Source organism: Xiphophorus hellerii, chromosome 14 (genome assembly GCF_003331165.1).
Source record: "Xiphophorus hellerii strain 12219 chromosome 14, Xiphophorus_hellerii-4.1, whole genome shotgun sequence".
NCBI classification, from domain to species: domain Eukaryota; kingdom Metazoa; phylum Chordata; class Actinopteri; order Cyprinodontiformes; family Poeciliidae; genus Xiphophorus; species Xiphophorus hellerii.
Genome location: NC_045685.1, coordinates 11,516,552 through 11,538,478, shown reverse-complemented (window position 1 = coordinate 11,538,478; position 21,927 = coordinate 11,516,552). Strand labels below are relative to the sequence as shown.

The 21,927-nt window shown below is 38.5% G+C and overlaps 3 protein-coding genes across 3 annotated transcripts; 1 reads left to right on the top strand and 2 right to left on the bottom strand.

Moving 5' to 3' along the window:
- Positions 1-175: 175 nt before the first annotated feature.
- naa38 (N-alpha-acetyltransferase 38, NatC auxiliary subunit) lies at positions 176-2,797 on the top strand. Its single transcript, XM_032584262.1, has 3 exons — positions 176-297; positions 1,598-1,772; positions 2,374-2,797. Exons 1-3 carry the CDS (start codon positions 268-270, stop codon positions 2,496-2,498), a joined length of 330 nt encoding a protein of 109 aa, XP_032440153.1. The 5' UTR covers positions 176-267; the 3' UTR covers positions 2,499-2,797.
- Positions 2,798-4,008: 1,211 nt separating this feature from the next.
- On the bottom strand, positions 4,009-11,769 carry dnajc3b (DnaJ (Hsp40) homolog, subfamily C, member 3b). The gene is made up of 12 exons (XM_032584195.1): positions 11,310-11,769; positions 9,773-9,883; positions 9,467-9,591; positions 9,310-9,384; positions 8,400-8,543; positions 8,017-8,198; positions 7,783-7,902; positions 7,343-7,448; positions 7,124-7,244; positions 6,246-6,378; positions 5,981-6,129; positions 4,009-4,716 (listed from the first exon to the last, which is right to left on the bottom strand). Exons 1-12 carry the CDS (start codon positions 11,395-11,397, stop codon positions 4,571-4,573), a joined length of 1,500 nt encoding a protein of 499 aa, XP_032440086.1. The 5' UTR covers positions 11,398-11,769; the 3' UTR covers positions 4,009-4,570.
- Positions 11,770-12,373: 604 nt separating this feature from the next.
- LOC116732862 (claudin-15) lies at positions 12,374-16,907 on the bottom strand. The gene is made up of 5 exons (XM_032583419.1): positions 15,479-16,907; positions 15,068-15,232; positions 14,758-14,839; positions 14,565-14,672; positions 12,374-12,818 (listed from the first exon to the last, which is right to left on the bottom strand). Exons 1-5 carry the CDS (start codon positions 15,693-15,695, stop codon positions 12,722-12,724), a joined length of 669 nt encoding a protein of 222 aa, XP_032439310.1. The 5' UTR covers positions 15,696-16,907; the 3' UTR covers positions 12,374-12,721.
- Between the last annotated feature and the right edge of the window lie 5,020 nt (positions 16,908-21,927).

Genomic DNA, 21,927 nt, shown 5'->3' with positions numbered 1-21,927 from the left:
GATGAGCTCAGTTGTTTGCATATTTAGAGTGGCGGCATTTGCTTCAAGGGTCTTGGAAAAGTGTGGAATTGATAAATATTGGATTGTTTTGATTGTTTTTGAAGGTTTTATTGCCTGCCATACGGTCATAGAAACCGAACTTGTAAACTTTAATCTGAAAAACCTTTTTTTTTTTTTTTAAATGCTAAGCGCTGAAACGATTTCCGGTTCCGCTTGTCCGCCCCCAGAATTGCTCCCTAAGCAACAGCATAAGGAAAATCGGACACAATGATTGAGGAAAATGGTCCTTCGGCACATGTATGTATAGTATTATATTGTATAATATTTTCTTTAATATTCAACATGTTTTTTTTCTGATGCTAATATGACAAATGAGAGAATAAAGCTTTTATATTAAATAATTGTAGCTTTATAAGGGCTTGAGGTGAAGCTAAACGTTAGCTTGTGGCTAACAGGTTAGCTTACGTTTTTTTTTTTTTTTTTTATTAAACAAACAGTATACAAAGACTCGTTGAGGTATAAGAACATTGCAACATAGGTAGAAAAAATAAACAAAAACAAGGGGCTAAAACTAAAGACAAGCACATAAACAGCAAGGCAAATGAATAACAATAGAGCAAGATTTGAAAACAAGAAAAGTAGAGATACTGGCAGTTACTTTTTTTTTTGCAGAAACAGATTTCAAATGTTTCAATGAGGTGTAATACAATTTAAATTGGTTAAGAAAAAAAAATCAAAACAAGGTGTAGAACCTCTCCATTTACAGCAGTGTATATGATATTTAACAAGCAAGAAGACAATATTTACCATGTCAGATATTTGACTATCAAGGTCAGCTTACGTGTTCTCAGTTATATATTTTTTTAATGTTCAGATTTATTGAAATTGTCCAGCAGCAAAATATACCAAGTGTCATAATGATTCCTGTAAAGTATTTCTGATTGTGAGCTGATCCTGCTGAATGTAAACACTGAAGAGATCTGATTTGTTTTTGTTAATTATTAAATTAGTTTAAAGCCCTTTTCTGAAACGGTAATGGAAGCAGTGCATTTTGTACACCATAAATGAGGCATATATGCCATACTTACGATAAACTATTACGTACGTCTTGATAGCAGGTAGCAAAGTCACTAGAGAATCTCAGTATTAGGAGATTCTGCCTGAATCATTCGATGCTATCTACTAGTTATGAATGCGGCAAAAAATATATGACACTAATGCATAATTATGACATACTATCATGTTTCTAATTTACTACTTTATTGTGAGACACAGGGTTGTAATTATGGGACGCTTTGTCAGTGGTGCAAAGTAGTCCCCCACAATTATTAGATAGTTAAGTGGGAAATACACAATACTAGCTCTTCTTTGAGATACTATTACGTGCTTTATGATCGTGGATGCTGTCATTGTAGTATAGTATCTTATAATAATGGGATAGCATTGTTTATTTTAGATTTATTGTTACAAGATATGTCATAATTACGAGACACAAATTATTTGTATTGTCTTAATCACGGTAGGGGGAAATGAACGTCTGCATGGATTCAAATGATTTCTCACAGAATCAGTTCTTCCTTTGTCTCCTCTTATCCAGGAGCAGCCCGAAGTGTCCTCCTCTTCCCAGGCCAGACAGAAACTTGAGGGGCTCCTGAACAAGAACATGAGGATCCGCATGACAGACGGACGGACACTGGTGGGTCTCTTCCTCTGCACAGATCGGGACTGCAATGTGATCCTGGGCTCGGCTCAGGAGTTCCTCAAATCCTCAGGTAGGGACGCTTTGTCAGATGTTGGAAATGAAACTAATGTTTAATGGTTAATTTTCAACCTCATGTTTTCTCTTCTCATATTAATGAGTTCACTTGAAAATGTAGAAATAGGAAATGAAGACATAAAATATTAATAAGGCGGCTGGTTTTTTTTTTTGGCATAATCAGCCTTCATAGTTATTTTGTCTTTTATACTGTGCAGCATTCAGTTGTGTTTTCCCACCAAAAAAAAGAGCAGACTTTTAAAAAAAAAGTATTTTAACAGAGTTATTTACACTTTTAAGAGCTACTATTCATGTAAAACAGGGGTCCATATCTAGAAGTTTAAGTTTGAAGCAGAAAAATCTCAAAATCCAAAAAGCAAACTGCATAAGTTAAAGATTAACTTCACAGAAAACAGTAGAATTTTAGTATGAAATGGAATTTCCGTCATTTCTCATTATTTTTGGAAGAATTTGATCAAGTTCACCTTAATAATTAATGTTTAGAACCAATCCAGTTATGTCTCAGTCAAGCTTGGCAAACCACCCACCTGATCGCTGCCGTTTTTCCTGCTTTGATGGAACCGAGTCCTCGTTTTATATGCGTTTTCTACCCTTAGACACTTTCTCCCAGGGTGAACCCAGAGTCCTGGGCCTGGCCATGATCCCCGGTCACCACGTGGTGTCCATCGAGGTGGAGGCCGACAGCCTGGAGGACGCTGATGGGTTTGGAGCCTGCCACTGACGAAGAGCTGTCCATTGCGCTTGTTTATTTTTAACTCGACATTCATGTGACTGTTTCCTGTCGAGGCCTGTGTCTGGAAAAGAAAAGATCGAACTGTTCTTGGAGGAGTTTTAACTGTTTTTGTGGCTGAAACAGAACCTCCGTGCCAGAACTCTGGATTTATCCATTTCCCCTGAGAATGAACGAAACCCTTCAGCAGCAAGCGGGGTGAATGCGTTTCTGACATGTTTCGTGCAAATATATGGATTCAAGTTTATGTATGTTAGTGTTTTTAAAATAAATTCATCTATTAGATCTTTTGTTTTTGATCCTAAATGCTGCAGTTTGTGAAGTGCAAAAATTTAGAAGCTCTGCAGAAAGTTGCAACAAAAAAAAAAAAGATTACATATAATGCTCAAACTTTTACTGTACAATCTGAAAACTGCTCTAAAATTGGGTTTATCTGGCGAATCACTGGTTGAGTAAAATTTATTTGCCAGAGATCTAAATTCTACCCAAAGCAGGAGGAATAATGAGTTCAGTCTGGATGGTTTTCATCCTTTAATACATGTCAGCATGTCCACCGAGTCAATTTGGCAGCAGGAAGAAAAAGTTATGCCACAACCAGAAACCGTAAAAATAAAACAGCTCCTTCTTATCTTTAAATGCAAAGAGCTCCGTCACATTTTGGTTCACAAAATAAGCAGTTACAGTCACTATGTCTTCAAGATGTCGGTAAGAAAATAACTTAAGTTTGTGCAAAAACAAACAAAAAAAAAAAGGCAAAACTACTAAGTACGTCTTTCGTGGCTGCAACACCAGAGCCTTAAATATAAACAAATCCTGCAACAATTTAGTTGTATGTTTTAGATAAATATTATCCAAATATTCTCGTTAAGATACTGAAATTCAAGCTTCAACTGAACAGTTGCTATTTATAAATGAGGCTCTTAGTCACTGAAGATGCATTCTCTATGAAAGGCTTAAAAAAAAACAGTAACATTTCAGGAGAGGAGAGGCTGTGGAGTGTTATTTTCCCCTCAAATAAAAAGCGTAAAATCTCCAAAAAAAAAAGAAGAAAGGCAAAGAGAAATACCAGATTCAGTCAGCTACTGCTTTCATTCCTTATTGTTGCTGCTGTATACAGTACAGACCAAAAGTTTGGACACACCTTTTAATTCAATGAGTTTCCTTTATTTTCATGACTATTGACATTGTAGATTCACACTGAAGGCATCAAAACTATGAATAACACATGTGGAAATATGCACTAAACAAAAAAGGGTAAAACAACTGAAAATACCCCTTATATTCTAGTTTCTTCAAAGTAGCAACCTTTTACTGTGATTACTGCTTTGCACACACTCTGCATTTTCTTGATGAGCTTCAAGAGGTAGTCACCTGAAATGGTTTTCACTTCATAGGTGCCCTGTCAGGTTAATAAGTGGGATTTCTCGCCTTATAAATAGTCATGAAAATAAAGAAAACCCATTGAATTAGAAAGGTGTGTCCAAACTTTTGGTCCGTACTGTATATACACTTAATTTTCCACTAAATAAGCTTTCGAAACCAATTTCAGTTTAAATCAAAAACACACTGTTAGAAGATCCACAGGATTTCAGTGTGTTTCACCGTTAATCCAAGAGCTCAACGGAAAGCTGTTGATTTCAGAAACTAGAGAAACGTCTTGATTCTCGGGTGTAGAGATGCTTCTGCAGTCAAGATCGTTGGCTGGAGTTAGTAAAGCTGGGATTCCTTTGAAGAATACTGCGAGCAAGAATAAAAAGCGGAACGTTGACGTTCGTCCTCTGCCACCACACGGTTCAAAGATAGGCACAAAGAAAGAGAGAGGAGCAGAAACATCCACAGCTTGCATCCAGCACCTTTCAGTTTCTTAAAAAAAAAAAAGAAAAGGTTTGAGGTTTTAAAAAAAAAGCCTTCACTTTCTTCAACCACCTTTTACCACAGTTAAGTTCTCTTGTGGTTCCTTTCTGAAAAACAACACAAGTTTATGTCTCTGAATAAACAGCGTCCAGGCTGATGTACAAATCCAGTGAAAGAGCCGACACACGTCCAGAGTCGAGTCCTGCTCTCTAGTTGTACTCGAACTTGAAGTGGAAGTTGCCGCCGGACTCGAAGGGGTTAAAGTGGAACGGCCAGGCCCTCTGTCCGCCGCCGCCGCCCTGCTGGGTCTCCGGGTCCAGGGGATCCTCGCCTGCGTCGAACTTCTGCCTCATTTCTGGAAAGACATCGGAATGAAGTTAGGAAGAGTCCTGAGAAGGAGGAGTTAGAAGTAGAAAAATAAACTAGACTTGTAATTCCCCCCCTACCCCCAAAAATAATCTGAAAAGTGTGGCATGCTCTATTTTCACCTCGACTTAGGTTTGCGCAAGAAATCAATTTTGATTTCTTGCGCCCCCCCCCCCCCCCCCCCCCACCGAAGCTCTCCTTGGATTCCCATAATTTAGAGTGATGTCAACAGGTCAAAGGTCCACCATCTTGTTTGATAAGTGTGTGTTACAGCTTTGTTTATTTATAAGGGTCAGGCTACGTTTTTAATTTTTGCAAAAATAGTCGATGTTGCAGGGATACAGTTGAAATAAAATGAAAATAAAGTCTTAGTATTACCAGATTAAAGTCGTACAATGAAGGAGAATGAAGTTTTAATTTCATGAGAACTCCCAACACAAAAAATGTAAATAAAAGAAAATTATCCAAGCTTTCTTTCTCATTAAAGTAACTTTTTTTATTTTAAGAGCTTTCTTCTGGTAAAACTGCATCTTCACTCTAATAGTGTTATGACTATATTCTTATAATTAAACAAACCTTCTTGTCGTTTGGACCTAATACGCCGTTGTAAAATCACAGAAGGCAATTTATTAAAAATGTTTTCTGTCAACTGGAATTTCAGCTATAAAAAAGAAAGGCTTAAAAAAAGAAGAAAAATCTATTAAAATCAGAAATAGGAAATCTGAGAATTTATTTTTAAGCCGTACTGCCCGACCTCGAGTTGACACTTGTTTTCTTTTGCCTACTAGATTTGCATATGTGGAGATCGAAGTTTTTGCCTGTTTTTCTTTGCAAAACAGATGGAAGTTCAGTGAACGTGGACGAAGAGGATCGTTTTAAAATCGCTCTACATCTTCTCAGCTGGGCCTGATGCTGTCAATTCACCTCAGTATAAACCCAGCTGTTCTCTGAAGGCCTCAGAGGTTTGTTAGAGAAGATCTTCACAGAGCGGCTGGATTCATACCGACATTAAACCAGCAGTGAGACATCCTCACTGGATTTCAGTCGTCAGCCTCCAATGTAATTTTGTTGCTATGTAATTAACAACAAAATGAATTGTTGCTTCACAAAGCTGTGTACAGTATTTAAAGGAAACCGGATTAGCTCGATTGTTTCTATTTTTCCCTCCCTATTGCAAGCTGCTTCCTGTTTCTACCACAAACACACACACACACACACACACAAGTGTTGCGTGTGTAAAATGGGCTCCTGACCTGGGTCGGTAAGGACTTCTTTAGCCGAGGCGATGTCGATAAACTTCTTCTCCGCCTCTTTCTTGTCGGCTTCGGACTGGAAGTTGTCAGGGTGCCACTGCTGCGCCAACTTCCTGTACGCCTTGATGATCTCCTGCTTATTAGCGTTCCTGAGGACAGGAAGCACAGATGGTTTGTTTTTATTAAAAGAGTTGTACAGTCAATTGCGATTCCAAAAAAAAAGAGCTGGGTAAAACTGCAGAATGGATCCAGATGGAAGAATCACCTGCCAACTCCCAGGATCTTGTAGTAATCTCTTTTACGGGAGACTTTGAGCAGCTTCTGCGCTCGTTCGAAACCCTCTCTGATGGCGTTGTTGTCGCCGTCGAACTCCCGCGCCTCCTGGTAGTCTTCAACAGCTGAAATAAAAAATACGAAAAAAGATAAATCTGAGGTAAAAATAACAAAAAGAGTGGGTTCAATAAATAAAGCTGCAGTTTTACACCAATAACAGAATCAGCAGAAATTATCCTGCTTGAATGAAGATGAATTAGGCAAAGAAACAATCCTCAAAGAAGACATTTGTGTTTATTTTTATTAGTGTGCGTTTATAACGTGGTTGTGTGATCAGATCTCTACCCAACACTCATAAGACCCTGTTTACAGCAGCGACGGCGTTCAGTAATTGAAATATTTCCCCCAGTTATTGTGTTTGTCACAACTTTACATCAGGGTCTCATTAATTTGGTGTTTTGCTTTTTTTTTTTTTTCTGGGTGGGTTATTGAAACAACCGTCAATTTCAGTCAATTTCAGTCAATTTCAAAAGCAAAATCAGGTTAGAGTTTCCATCCATTCCACAAGCCCAATGGTAATTTGCTTAATCCATTCTGGTTTTAATGTGTTTGCCATCACTGTTGAGTTGAAAAAGCAACATTTATCCAAACATTAGTGGGGTGTATGTATATACAGTATTTGAGCTTGTGTGAAACTCGTGCACTTCATTCTTGCTAGAAATTCACTGACGTTCTTTTGTTGAACATGAACATTTGCGCTAATGGCCGCTGTATGACTGGAACCAGATGTTCCTCAGGCTTCTTTTAGATGAAACAGTGGATCAAGCCAAATTAATTATCCCACTGCAGCAGTGCCGTCATCTTGTTTACCTTTCTCGTAGTCCTGGTTGAGGATGTAGGCCTCGGCTCGGTCTTTGAGGATGTTGGCATTTCGAGGGTCTCTCTGGTGGGCCTCTGAGCAGACGTCTATGGCTTCGGTCGCTAGCTGGAGCTACGACACCGACAATAAATTGAGACAAAACCAAGATAAAACTGGCCGTCTCTTAAGTTATTATAATCCTAAATTCGCAGAGGCGTTTTCTTTCTCACCTTAACAAGACAGAAGCAGATCCTCTCTTTTGCCAGGTTGGTGTAGAACTCGACGTTCGGCTCCGTCTTCATCACCGATTCATATTTCTCAATCGCTTCTTGAAACCTGATTGTGGAGAAGATGGAAAACGTGAGCCGATATTAGTTCAGTTGTTTCCTTAACCTGTCTGAATAATATTGATTAATCAGTATTACTAGTTAGATTTTTCTTCTTTGGGGAAATGGAAGAAGGAAAAAAAAATGTCCAAACTCAATTTTACTTCTATCCAGTTCTTTAAAACATTAAGAGCAAATTCCAGACTTTTAAAGAATGAGTGAAACCTGGAATGAAATCTCAGATGAAAATCTCTAATAAAGTGTGGATCTTCAGCTTTTAAATATTCCATAAAGGGTTGATAATGTTTCACAAATGTTTTAAAGGAATCATGAAGGTCACTGACCTTTCCCCCTGGATCAGCTCCTCTGCAGAATCCAGCTGCTTGCTGAGCTTCTTCACCTGCTTGTAGTGGCTGAAACACTCCTTGTCGTCCTGGTCGAGCTTCAGACATTCCCTAATGTGGCTGGAGAGAAACAAAGCGACAGATGGGAGTGAAGGAACAGGAAGGCCAAACAAATGATCAGAGGCTCAAAAAAGGAAATCGCTCCGTTTGCACGGCAGACGGCGCGGCGCTCACTTGAGGGAGTCGTGATGCTCTCCCAGGTTGTACAGCAGCCTGCTGAGCTTCAGGAAGGCTGCGCGGTTGTCGTTGCGTAGCCGGGCTGCGGGCGTGAGATCCTGGATGGCTTTCTGAGGATCCCCCATTCGCAAGTAACAATCTGCACGAAGCTCCCTCGACTCCGGATCCCAGGGAGAGATCTGAGACAGGAACGGACATTAGCAATTTTGACAAAAACAACAAGAAACCCAACACTTGAAGGACTTCAATTCCTATTTATTTTTCTTCCAAAGATGAACATGTTGATGGAACTACTGCTGCCTGTAACTTTGTGGACTTCCTCTGCCGTGAATTGGCGGCAACATACAATAAAGTTCGACAAATGATGCAGTCCAACGTACCTCTATGACCCTCTCCAACGCGTTGATGGTGCCGCTGTAGTCGCCCTGGTGGTACGCAGTTTGGGCTTCTTCCTGGAAGATCTCCAGATCTCTCGCTTTCATCAGCTGCTCCTGGGCTTCTTTGTGGTCTGCAGAGCGCTGCAGCTGGAAAAAAAAACAAACAATGGGATTCCATTTTCCTTTGATAAAAGTATTTCCCACAGTGTGCTATTTAATACGTTGTGTTTCAGTACAAACAAGAACTGAAAATATCAAATTTAACCTGGATATCAGCTTAGCTAAGCTACATTTGATGTACACGGGGAATGTTTTGCCAACATTTGAGAGAAGTAGGGAGGTAACAGATGATTATTTTAGTGAATCAAATATTCTGACCATTAATCGGTATGAAAAAAGAAACGGTTTAAATTCCATCCGAGTGTGTCGTTTCAGCAAGTGGAGTCTGTTTACTCCAGTTAGCGTTTAATCAATTACCAAATTAGCTTATGATTATTTCTATAATCGATTAATCGCGATTAATCTGGTTAATCGTTTCAATCCTAGTTAGAATATTGTTCAAAGTAATGGCCAGTCATTTGCGGAATCCACAATAGATTAATTGCAATTTAAATCGCAGAAAAGTATAAAAAAGGTGCAACATTTTCGCTAATTCACGGCACCAAAAAAGTGTACGACTGTTCCATTTATTTCTAGATTCTTGGTCAGAAGCATTAAAACCCTAAAACTGAAAGGTATAGTACTCAAACCTAAGCTTGAGCATTCCACCGGATTAAGTAAATGTTTTGTTTTTTTTCCCCCTTAAAATTAAATGTTTTTCTTAAAAGGTGGTTAAATAAAATAAGTGTAAAAAAAAAAAAAGTGTTTCCACTTTAAAAAATGAACCAAATAGCAGCATAAATATTAAACATACCACCATTCTAAAGTCCTCCCTGGCCTCCTGAGTGTTGCCCTGCTTCAGCAGGATGTTTCCTCGCTGCAACCGGGCCTGAAGCAGAAGTGAGATGGTGTGAGAAAGAACAGTGTAACGGCATTTTAAAAAGCTTCGTTGAGGTCCTTTAATGACTTACTGGCAGGAAGTCAGGCTTCAGCTGGATGGCCCGGGTCAGATCGGGCAGAGCGGACTTAGATCTTCCCATGGCCAGGAACACAGCAGCCCTCTTATAGTAGGTCAGGTAGTTCTCAGAGTCTCCCTCTGGGAAAACATCATGGGAACTAACTTACAGCAGGGTCAAATACTTGGAAGTCATGCTAGATTCAAACCACAAAAAAAAAAAGTCTGTACGGGTAATTTTGTACCTAGTAAGTATTAGAAAACCAGGTCAAAACAGAGCAGACGCAGGGATGAATGTGGGAAAGTGTTAGGATAATCTTACCCACGGCTGAGTGGTAGTGGGACAAAGCTTCAGCGAGCTGACCGGCCGCCAGAAGTTTGCGACCCATCTCCAAGTGGTGCTCGATCTCGGCGTGAGTCGCGCCCAGGACACCTGTAACACAAAACGGAGCTTATAATCCCGCTTGGAACTACAGCCAGTCAGATGAAGGCAGCTTGTGTTGTCGGTTTAGAGGATTTTCACCTGTTCTCACACTTCTCTGATGACTAAGCGACTGAGTGGCACCTGTTGAGCCAACACGGCTTCAAGTCCAAGAGCAAATAGCTTAACTGAAGCTGAAAATTTAAACTTTCTAGCCAAATAGACAGAAAGAATTGCACAGTATTTGCATATTTTAATACAAAAAAAATCTATCGATCTAACCGCTTGTATTTGAAAACAGAAACAAAACATATATTTCTAAAATTATACAGCCCATCAATTCTTACAGTAAAAATAACTTGATTATTTTCAGACTTAAACAGAAGTATATTACAAACGCCTATTAAATTTAAAGCGTTCGCTTAATAAGAGCAATCGATGGTGCTATTTTAGTTTCCAAACCATAACTTTTATGTTTTTTATGACCAGATTTATTATCCAACATCCAAATGCGTCTTACTTGTAAGTTAGAAAAACATGCAGTAGCCTTCTTTGCACCAGCTGACCGGCAGTGTGCAGCACTACACAGTCTGGTTACTAACCACGAAGGCACTTTCTCTATTATCTCATCAAGGAAAATTTTGAACTATAGGAACAGTATGCTGGAAAATTCATGTGATTTTCAAATTGTAACTTTTAAAAAAATCTTGGTATATTTTGATATCAGTGTGCCTATTGAACCCCTTTATATAGTTTATTTTTTATCTTACACAATTGCCAAAATATTTAGGGAATTTGTGAAAATATCTTTATCAAGACAAACTGATGTTTTCTCAATTTAAATAAAAAAAAAAAAGTTGTTTTATTTGACAGATTCTGACTAATTCCAGTTGTTTTTGTTAAATAATGAGTGAAAGAATCATAAGAGACATAATAATAATGAACTGCAGGTTCTTTGGTAGAAACAGTGGTTTTGAAATACATTATTTGATCAGCTTATGCAACAAAACATATTCTACAAACCTTTTTTTTCTTTTTTGGAAGTTCTGCTTCTGTTTAGCCCAAATCTTGTTATAAATTAGTTAGGTTTTCATTTCCTTATATTTTTCAGACGTTTGGTTTCGTTTTAAGGCTATGTTGCGTTTGCGGCCGCTGGACAAAGAGTCTCTGTCACAACATGAGCTGCTAAAGTTTCATCTAATGCAATAAAATATAACTGTCAGGTGGTAAATTATTTTTAAAAGCTACTGAACATTGGGAGGTGTCTTCCAGCGTCAGGACAAAACGTCCCTCTGTGGAAGAGACGTAAACTTTGGAGACTTGACTTTGTCATGTGCCAATAAGACTGCAACCTACATAAACCTACTGTCTTTGTATCTGTCAGTGTGTTTTTTTTTATTAGTAATCCACTTGTTTGTAGCTCTAATAGCAGTCTTACCGTCCAGCTGGATGTCCAATAGGACACAGAGCAGAGACAGGGAGCATAGCAGCCCGCTGGCTCCTCCTGTCCGCCAACACCACTCCATGTCTGGGTCTGCTGACACCGGGACACCGGAACAGACGGACTTCACGGCTCAGCTTGGGCTCAAGCTGCTCCTCTGGTTCATTGAGAACGACTGAGCCCGTTCTGACAGACCTAGGAACTGCTCCTAAGGTGTATTTACGGTCCCGTCCCCACAGTCCTCCGGGCGGAACAGAGGGGAGCCACTGAAAGGTTCCTGAGCCCGAAACAGATGTTTGACAGCAGCTCCAACCGACAACCAGAAGACTTTACTTGGAAGTAAATAAGCTGCTTCTAACCAGAGGATGGTGAAATCAAACCACTGACGCTCTGTGTAATTTGTAAGCGATACCTTTCAGTCTGCTCTCGGCTTCGCTTTCCCTTTCTGGCCCACATTATTCTGATTGGTCCACATGGCTTCCATCCGGGTTCGTCTGTAAACGTGGGCTGCTCTGATTGGACAGCCTATTTTAACACTGGTGGCACTCCTAGTATGTCTCAAGCCACTGCTAGAGGAGCTGTCGCCCTACAAAACTTAAGATTTGCCTGATAGTGGTGGGAAAAATGGCCCTTAAATACTGAATGAATGCAGTGTGGTTCTGTGATTCTGCCGAGGAGGCCATTGGTTTTGGTATTTCACTTCATTCTCTTAACAATACTCCATAAATTCTCTGAGAATGAGGTCAGGTGAGCTTGGATCAAAGCAGGAATTGGTACATTTGGCAGTAAGGATAGATCCCAATGATGGGAAATATACGGGAAAATATTTGTATTAAAAAAGTATTAGAATCACAACATTTTGTGATTACAAAAATATCAAGTCAAACTCCAGTTTTCACTTATACACATATTTTATTGTCTTCAATAATAAAAAAAACAATACAATTGAAGCAAAACAATTGTTCTCCATCCTCTCTTAACGATACATTACAAAACTGTACAAAACAACACAAATTAAACCTGAAACATCTCTATTTTGACCACATAAATATATGTCCTTGTTTATGAAGATCAAAGCATGATTTATTGTTTTGGTAAATGCCCACATGTTGATTTCATCAGTGAAATACAAACAGAAATGGTAAAATGACTAAGTCTGTGTTGTGGCAGAGAGAAAAGCAAAACAGCTCTGTACAGTGTTTATACCATCGGCCTTAGTAATGATTTATACAGGAAATTCATCAGAAATTGTGATTCTATACATTACAGTTACTGCCAACAGTAAGCAAATGGTGCAAGTTCACAGCCATGGACAACAAGGCCAGCAGAAAGAGTAAAAAAACCCCAAAAACGAACGATTTATGTACAAGAATAAAAAGTGAGAAGATGTCAGAAAAATGCCATCCTGCTCAGACGTAAGCGTTTCGTTCATAAGTGCTGGCTGCGGCGCTTCTGCTTGGTGCAGCTCCAGAATATGCTGTTCCTCTGTCATGATAACGCAAGGGGCTGCAAAAAACAAAACAAAACAAAACACAGTTGATAGTTGAGAGTAATGCACTGTAAGAAAAATAAGATTTACACACTGGTTCTCTCTTTTGATATCAGAGACAGTCGTGTCAAAAGGTTCACTCTCAGTTTTTATATTATATGTTGATGCATCAACTAGTAAAAGAGTTGGTCTTCTCTGGGTCTTAAAGTAAAGGTAAATGCGAACTCAAACATAAACACATTAATTGTTAATTTATCAGAAAGAAATCCAAAATGCCAAACTTTGGATTGCCTCATATTTAGCTCTAAATATGGTTTGGTATACAGTGAATTTCATGAGTGACTCTAAGATTGCATCATGTCCCGTGTCATCACTCTTCCACCACTGTGCCTGATACTTTGCATAAGGCTTTGACCTGATGTGCTGTCTGGTTTTCTCCAAACATGGTGAAGGGCATTATGGTCAAACTTCTCTTCTCTTCATTCACATACAATTTTTCAAACTTAAGTTGTTTAATTATTTTGTTGATGATTACTTCATTAATTACTTTGCAATAGCAGAATTTGATTGGCACTGACTGATTTGGATTCAAAAGGAAACAAACTTTGTCAGCATAAAATACAATGTTTTTGCCTCCTAGGGTTGATTTTTCACACGTTAGGACAAAATTTCAGTTTTGTAATGTATTTGTAACAATATCCTGATAAGTGAGCCTTCTAAGGTTACACCAATAACATATTTTTTTGGGATTTCTTTTGCTGCTGTATTTGTAAACACTTTATTTTATGCAATGCACACAGGCTGGTTGTCACTCTGTTTTTATTGCAACACTAGATGGCGCTAAAGTCGAACTGTTTAAAACCAAGTGAATGCTGGAATCTTTATTTTTCGCCTAAACCAGGAGTCTAGAGCTACTTATGGCTCTTTTTCCACCTCACAAACTTTACCAAAAATTATAAAGAAATTAGTCCTCTTCTTTTTAATAACGAGGTTACAATAAATGGTAAATTAATCAGTCCATGTGTCTGATTCAATAATATGTACGTATTTGTATTTGAAACGTAATCAATTACAAATTTATTGATGGTACTTGACTTAATGTCGTGTTTTGATTGTTGATTCTATGTTGTGTTTCTGTGTTTGATAAGATGTAAAGCACTTTGAAATGCCTTGCTGCTGAAATGTGCTATACAAATAAAATTTGATTGATTGATGTGTAAGATTTCCATTGCAGATGGCACTAATGGTTGAAATGTTTTTTTGGCAAGTCCTTTAAAGTCACTCAGAAGAAATCTGTGTGATTTATTTAATCTTGTTCTAGTATAAAAGTGTGTTTTTTCAGCAGTGAACAAATGTTTTTAAATTTGCTTTTTTTTCTAAAGAGCCAGATTAGTTATCTTTTTCTTAACGGTCAAGGAGGATTTGTAGCTCTAGTGGGATCAATGTTACAAATGGCTCTTTGGACCGAACAAGTTGCTGACCTCTGACCTCTTCCTGGTATTTCCACCTCAAGACAAAATCAGTCTGCAGCGTTTCCAGTAGCTCTGATTGAATCTCATTTTTGTTTTTACTCTTGGAGTATTTATAATGTTTCAGCCAGTTCACAGCCATTCGAGCCATGCTTCTCAGTGTGCAGCTTATTAAGGACTTTGATTAATTGCAGTTAATCAACAATTTGGCCTCGTCAAACTGTAACTGTGCATTCGGCAGACACCTTTTTTTCAGCTCTCTGAGTATTAAACACAACATGGATGGGAACTCACTATTTTTCCTTTGTGCCTGCTTTGCAGGAGCAGGCGAGACAGACTCCTCCAGCGATGGCGAGCACGGACGAGCACCAGCCGATGTAAAGTCCTTCTCCTATTTCATACCTGAGGCGGAGAGACAAACGGTCAGCTGATGTCTTTCTTAAAGCTCTGCTGTGCAACTTTAAGCAGCTTTACTGCTGCATCTTACTTGGTTCCCGGATAGAAGGGGTCAAAGAAGTCCTGGGTGATGTTGAAGGCGTACCACGACACCGAGACCATGGTGCAAAGCCCTTTAGATAGAAATAAAAATGCTAGAAAGCTGCCAGTCCGTTTAACCCGGTTCTTTAAGGAACCCAGTGAAAATTTTATGGAGGAATGATTTAAATGTGCAATAAAACCATATCCTGATTTATTGTCCCTTTAGAGAAGTTTCTTTATCTTTCTATAGAGCAGTGAATCAGCAAGTCGTAATTATCAGCAAGCTTCCCTGATGGACGTTCTTGAATCTGTTTTCTTACCTTGGAGGATGAAGAGGACCCCGGCGGTGCCTGCAATCCTCCCTTTGAGAATATAGTTTTCCCCCCCTGCTTTCGAACACTTGATTCCGACCAGGGACCCTACAAGGCCGAAGGTGCCCAACAGTATGGCTGCAATCATCAGGGCACGGGAGGCCTGGATATAACCTGGAGGAATAAACCAGGAAAAAATGAGTAAATTAAAGTCCTTATCTGTGGTGGTGGAGGAAAGTTTATAATCTCCTCAAACCTATAAAATCTTCTTATCATTTAACCTCCACATCTCATTATATAAATCTTTTTTATAGATCCTTCAAGGTAAAGTCTCTGGTAATTTGAGTTGGTAGAATAAATATATATTTATATATAAAGTCTCTTGTTACATCTTTTGTTGTAGATTTTTTTTAAACCTACCATTCAAGGCAAGCAGCGATGGGAACTCCCTGCAGTTATGGACCCCGGTTGAATCCGTGGCGCAGGACATCCACAGGTTTTCGTAGATGGTGGAGGTGGTGATGACGCTCCCGTCCACGGTGGACACCTTCCAGTAACGATTCGGCAGCGCGACCCCGACCATCACCCATCCGACGAACCCCAGAATCAAAGCCACTACTTCCACAATTGGATCCATGACCGTTTCTTCAGTCCGACTCTTAGACAATCAAAAGAAAATGATAGAATACCCAGATCCAAGTCTGTTTTCTTTCCTTCTTCTCTCTTTTTGGTTAATTTGGAAAAAAAATTAGCTCCGAAAGCGAGACCCTCCGTTGAGTTGACAATAACCTCTGTGTAATGTGTCTGGATCCTCAGATATGTATAATCATTTATAATACTAGCAGTTTCTCCTCCCACTACCCTCTATCTTACTCTCTCCCTCTGTCCCACACACACACACACACGCACACACACAATACACACGCCCACCCACGCAGACACACACACTATCTGCTTTTCTATTTTTTTTACACCTCTGAAACTGAACAGGTGTTTATCGGCTCACTTTCGAGGTCCAATGGTCATCAGTCGTCCTTAATGCTTTTTTACGTATGCCTCAAAAATGTTTGCTCATCACATTTAGATTATTACCTGCTGAACATATGTGGATTTTTCAAAGACATGGTCAGAATTTTGAACTACTTTGTCAAAGAATCAATTTATTTGTGCGATTTGAACGAGCAATCAAAGTTCATCAGCAAACGTTGATACGCTGACGGTTTCTCTTCATGTGGGAACCCAAATATTGAGTCTGAACGTGGCTGAACGCAAGTTTCACAATGAGGTGTGGTAAACGACGTTTCTAGGCTGGTTTTATTGTTTTGAGTTGAACATCTGAAGGCCACGGGACATGAACACACGTTCACCAAGTGTCACGCCTAGCTTTTTGGAACAATGTTGTTATGGATAAATGATTCTGTGTTTTTCCTCTATCTATTTTAGCCGGTTGATGCTCGCATGCGCACACGCACACACACACGCACGCACACCCCCACCCACACACGTATGGGTATGGAAATTGCATTACAGGGGAACGCTCTCTTTAGGGCGTAGCTTATCTAGGAGCTAGAAGGAATCAAAAGCTATTGTCCGGGGCCATAATGTGTCGTCCCTTAAGGACGTGTAGCAGTGGACCAGCGCTGTAATGGTAAATTATTTCTCTGTTGATCCTAAACAATGGATCACTTATTTGACTTTAATAAATTGGACTGTTGATTTGAACTTGGTTATATGAGAAGATCTCTCATAAAAAAAAAAGAATGCAGGGCGACAACGTCAACATCTAACTGGAATAATCTCAATGGTTAACAAGCAGAAATGCAGAGACAAAAAATTCACAGTTCTCTAGTTTATCTCATAGTTTCTGTTTGTTGGACCTCATTAATAACACCCAGTGATGGAATCTGGGTCAGCGCTGACAAATCCTCTGAATGCTTTAAGTTGGCCCAGCTGATAATATTGAAGATAAATCTTAGCCTGCAGTTGAGGCCCAGCTGTCAATCTGGTAGAAGGGAGAGAATTCATAAAGGCGCAAATTCATTTGTTTAAAGGTCAACAACAAAGATCTAGAAATAGGGCAGGCCAAGTTTCAGGGAGGAACTTTTTTTTTTCTTTTTTAGAAATCTCCAGAGCATGTTTGAAGTATATATATACAGTATATAATTATCAGACATTGTCAGAAATGTCGAATAATCATCGTTCCTGCTCAGGACAAAAGGTTCTGGGAATCCAACAACTGAATATAAAGGTAATAGAGATAAAACAGAATAACAAAGAGTAGAGAACAAAAGACACAGAGACAGGAACACACAGGTTTCTAAAATTACTTTACGTCAGTCATCTCTTGCTGCGAATGATGTGTATATACAGTATATATATATATATATATATATATATATATATATATATATATATATATATATATATATAACTCCAATGTATTTCCACATCTCCTGAACTGAATCCATTGTTTATGAGGGTTTCTGCAGCTGATTAGTGTTTCTCTACTTTTATAAGATCAAAACTGATCCAGCAAGACAGGATGTGCATTGACCTTCAGAAATGTTTAGGAAATATTTTGTGGACTGTTTTTTTTTTTAAATTTATACTAAAAATTTGTGATGGTGGCATAGGGGATAGTGCGACCCACGTTTGGAGGACTTGAGTCCTCGACGCGGTCGTCGTGGGTTCGATTCCCTGACCCGGCAACCTTTGCCACATGTCTTCTCCCCCTTTCCTGTCTACTTTCATATAAGGGACACTAGAGCCCACAAAATGACCCCCTGGAGGGGAGAAAAAATAAATAAAAAATTTGTGATGAAATTCTTTTAAAACAAATAAATTAGATGCATATAATATTCTCTCCAGTCGCAGCCTAAATATGGATTTTCATAGTGTTTGTTTCACAAAATAAAACATTTGCATTTCAAGTCAAATAAAAATAACTCCAAATTGTTAGAAAAAATAAAAGAGAAGCAACATATTGTTATCTATAAAGTTTAAATGCTCAATTTTAAGCTAAGTCCACATGTGTGTTTCTGTTTCAGAAAGATTTGTACTCTGGGTAATGAGGTGTACATTACCTCTACAGTAATTCTCTCCTGTCACAAAATCAAATCATATCAAAACAGTTTTTATTTGTATGCTCCCAAATTAGATCAATGTGAAAAGATATTAATATTTACTTACAGTGGTGTGGAATAGTGTTTCCTGATTTCCCAACATTTTGCATGTTTGTCACACTTAAGTGTTTCAGAACATCAACCCAATTTCAAAATTTAAGATAACACAGGAAAGCACAAAACACAGTTTTTAAATTAAAGTGTTTGTTATTAAAGAAGAAAACAATCTTACCAATTCACATGGCTCTGTATAATTGTTAAAGTGTTGTTTAATGTTGGAGCTCTGTTTAAAATGGACAGGATGTTCAAGATTCAAGATTCATTCATAAAAATGGGTTTCGAGAATTTTCTAGATTTGCTCTATGGATACTTTTTTTGCTTGATGTTTTTAGCTTTTCCTCACATTTGGGCTTGAAACATATTTACTGCCTTTAAATGTATTTTAAAACAAAGTATATTCCAAACTCTTAACTAAAAGTCGAATGTAAATGTGCGAATTATAGTCTACAAATTATACTGTAAAATTATTCACATCAATTTTAGTCACTTTTAGAAATCTCTGGAATGCAGAAACAGTCAGAATAACTCGTAATGTATCGAGAAAAAAAACAAAAAACAACCCAACCAGGGTGGGCGGAGGGGCGCTGGACGGAGGGCAAGAGTCCACAGAAAAAACAAAAAACAACCCAACCAGGGTGGGCGGGCTGTCGACCCCTAGATTGTTCCCACAGCTGGGAACAATCAAGGGATAGACAGGACAACACGGAGACTCAATAGACACAGAAACCCAAAATAAACACACAGAAAAACTCAAATCCTCACACAATGGAGGTTTTCAAACATAAGATTTGAGATTAGATTTCACCTCTCAACAGGAAAAAGAGCCTTAATGTACAGCCATCACGTTTTAGATCGAAACATGTTGTTGCTTTGGAATGACCTAGTCAAAGTCCAGACCTACATAAACTTGAGAGCTGGTGGCACAACCTGAACACTGATGTAACCATTTATCCTTTGGCTTCCCCTTCCTAATCATGCATTACTTATTGTTGGTCTATCACAATAAAACCAAATTAATAATACACTGAGGTTGTGGTAGAAGTGGGACAAAAGATAAAAAATATAATGCTTTAGCAAAACGCTGCATCATTTTTCAGAGTACAAATACAAAGCTTTGGCTTCGTATTGAACTGGCAAGTAAACAACACGTCTAACAATACAATGGAGAACGCTACAGGTATAAATGACAGGGGATTACTTATAGCTCTGCATCCTGATCAATATATCAAATTTAGACATTTACATCCTTGTTAAAACCAAACAAATAAAACACCCTCACCAATGTCACTGACACCTGAGCTGCTCTAAAACACGGGTCCTGCTCCATGTCCATAAACGGCCCGTTTTACGACCAAACTGTTTGCGAAGCGTGTTTTACAGCTCCTCCGACTGCATGAGTGACTGCTGAGGGTTTAAAAGTTTAAAATCAGATTTCACTCAGGCTTTACCTTTGAAAAACAATAATTTATATGACTTGTGAAGTGATACCCGGAAAGGCTGTAAGTTTTTCCACTAGCTTTCCAGGAACGGACCACGCAAAGGGACATCAGATGAACATGCGATGATGAGGAGCATCATGGAAGAGTGCACAGATAAATGTTTAAACAGAGTCTGTTCTGAACTGCTTAATAATTATTGCACCAGATTTTTGGAGGAATACTTCATCTATTTTTGAGAATCCCTTTTCTTTAATGAAGAAAGAAAAGGACACATAATGTTCAAAAATGACACATAATGTTCAAAAATAAACCAAACATTCGAGATACACCAGAGCAGTGATGGAAAATCGAAAATAAAAACAACATTATAAGCCAAAGTTTTGGATATGGCAGATTATGTGTGTCATGTCAAACAGTTCATTGTAGTGGGAGGATTCAAAGGTCTGCACTGTGTTCTTTTGTTTTTTTAAGGCAGCCGTTCAAAAAGAACGGAAATGATTCTACATTCTCTCCACCAATCAGATTCGGGCAACATTCAAAACACAATAATAATTGATAGGCTGTTGCCAGGCAACTGTCAGATCTGACCAACCGCTCCCACAAAATGTGGATTTGAGCTGTTGAACACTTTCCAGACGCACCTTTTCACTTGACCCTGATTGATTTAAACTATATCAAATTATAGAAACAAATTTTCTAGAAGTCCTAATATTAAGTATTTAAGTAGGCTGACCTATAATCTGATTTATATGGCGAACAAAGCAGCTGGTTTCACATGAGAAGAGCTTGATAAATAAAGGTTCTTCCATTGGGAACCACAAATAACCTTGAGACCTGTATCTGCTAGCTATTAAAAATACATTTTAGTTTAGTTATTAAAAGCTTTTTCTCAATGGCATCTCTAATAGTTACTTATCTTAAAAAACATAAATCTGGAAGCTTCTCTATTAATAAGAACCCCACATCTCTGAGCCGAGAGAAAGCCGTCTGGTTGATATTCCCTCTGGAAGTGTGCAAGAAGTCACGGCCACTTCCTGGTGAAACTTCAGGTAACTTTAGTCAAATCTTTCAAACTTAATGTCGTGTTTACATTAGCTATTAGCAGAAATTTATATGTAAGAGAAACTGCTTGAAAATATGTTTCACTGTTTCATTTAGTGAATTAAATTCCTGAAATAAATGAATCTTTACACAATATTTTAATTTATTGAATGGGCCTGTAAATATGAGATGTTCTGGGCAAAAATATGCTCAGTTTACTTTTGTCTGTCTTGTAGCAAAAGTTCAGAGATGTCTTGAGTGGCTTCTGCTTTCCATAATTCAATCTTTTCTAGTTAATTTAATGATTTTCTTTAATCCTCTTACTTTTATTTTTTACCTGGGCGAGTCATAGTCGGTTGCAGCTTTACCATTCAGACTGAAACAGAACAGGCCTGTCTCTTTTGAAAAGGATTTTCACTTATTACGCTTCTCTCATATAGAGCGACATTTAGATATGACAATTAGAGTGCAGCCTTCTCACAAGAAAAAATGTGAAAAATCTAATCTTTTTCTAATCCCAATCAAAACTCTTCAAAATGGGGAAGACGGGAAAGGCAGAAGTATGCTGATCTTGATTGATCAGGAAATGGCTACTTGCTGAAATAACTCTTTTCTACTGTCTGAGCAATGTTTTTAAAAAGTCTGAAACATCTGGGACTGACCCAAAAAAGCTTGGATGGAGGACATTAATAAGATTTTTGAAGTTCAAAAACAGCAGCAAAATGTGGCCTCTTGGTCGCCATAAGAATTTATTTTTTAGGAATTGTGGATGACTCTGTAAGAAAAATGCTTGTGAAAACTAATGTGAGAAAATACAATTTTAGCTGAGTTATGTAAATAAGAGGAGTTGTTATTTACGAGTGGCTCAAAGCAAAGCGGATACCTGAACTTTGCGTAAGCTTGTCCTTTGTTCTGCTTTGAAGAGCGGAAAATTTTCCAGTTATCTGAACCCGCTGCTCCTCATTAATTAGGCCAAAATTTCAGTCATTAGACTCACAATGAGGCTAAAGTCCGTCATAGTTCCAGCCTAATCGACGTCTTTTATTGGCCTAATTAAAAATGGAGGCGGACACCGGCAGCATTTAACGGCCTCACTGATACGGGTTTGGACAGAAACACGCTGCCCGGGTTCTCGGAGGTTCTATCAGACATGCCTCAGACTCCAGAGAGATTCAAGTTCTCGGCTTGATTTTACAACAGGAAGGCT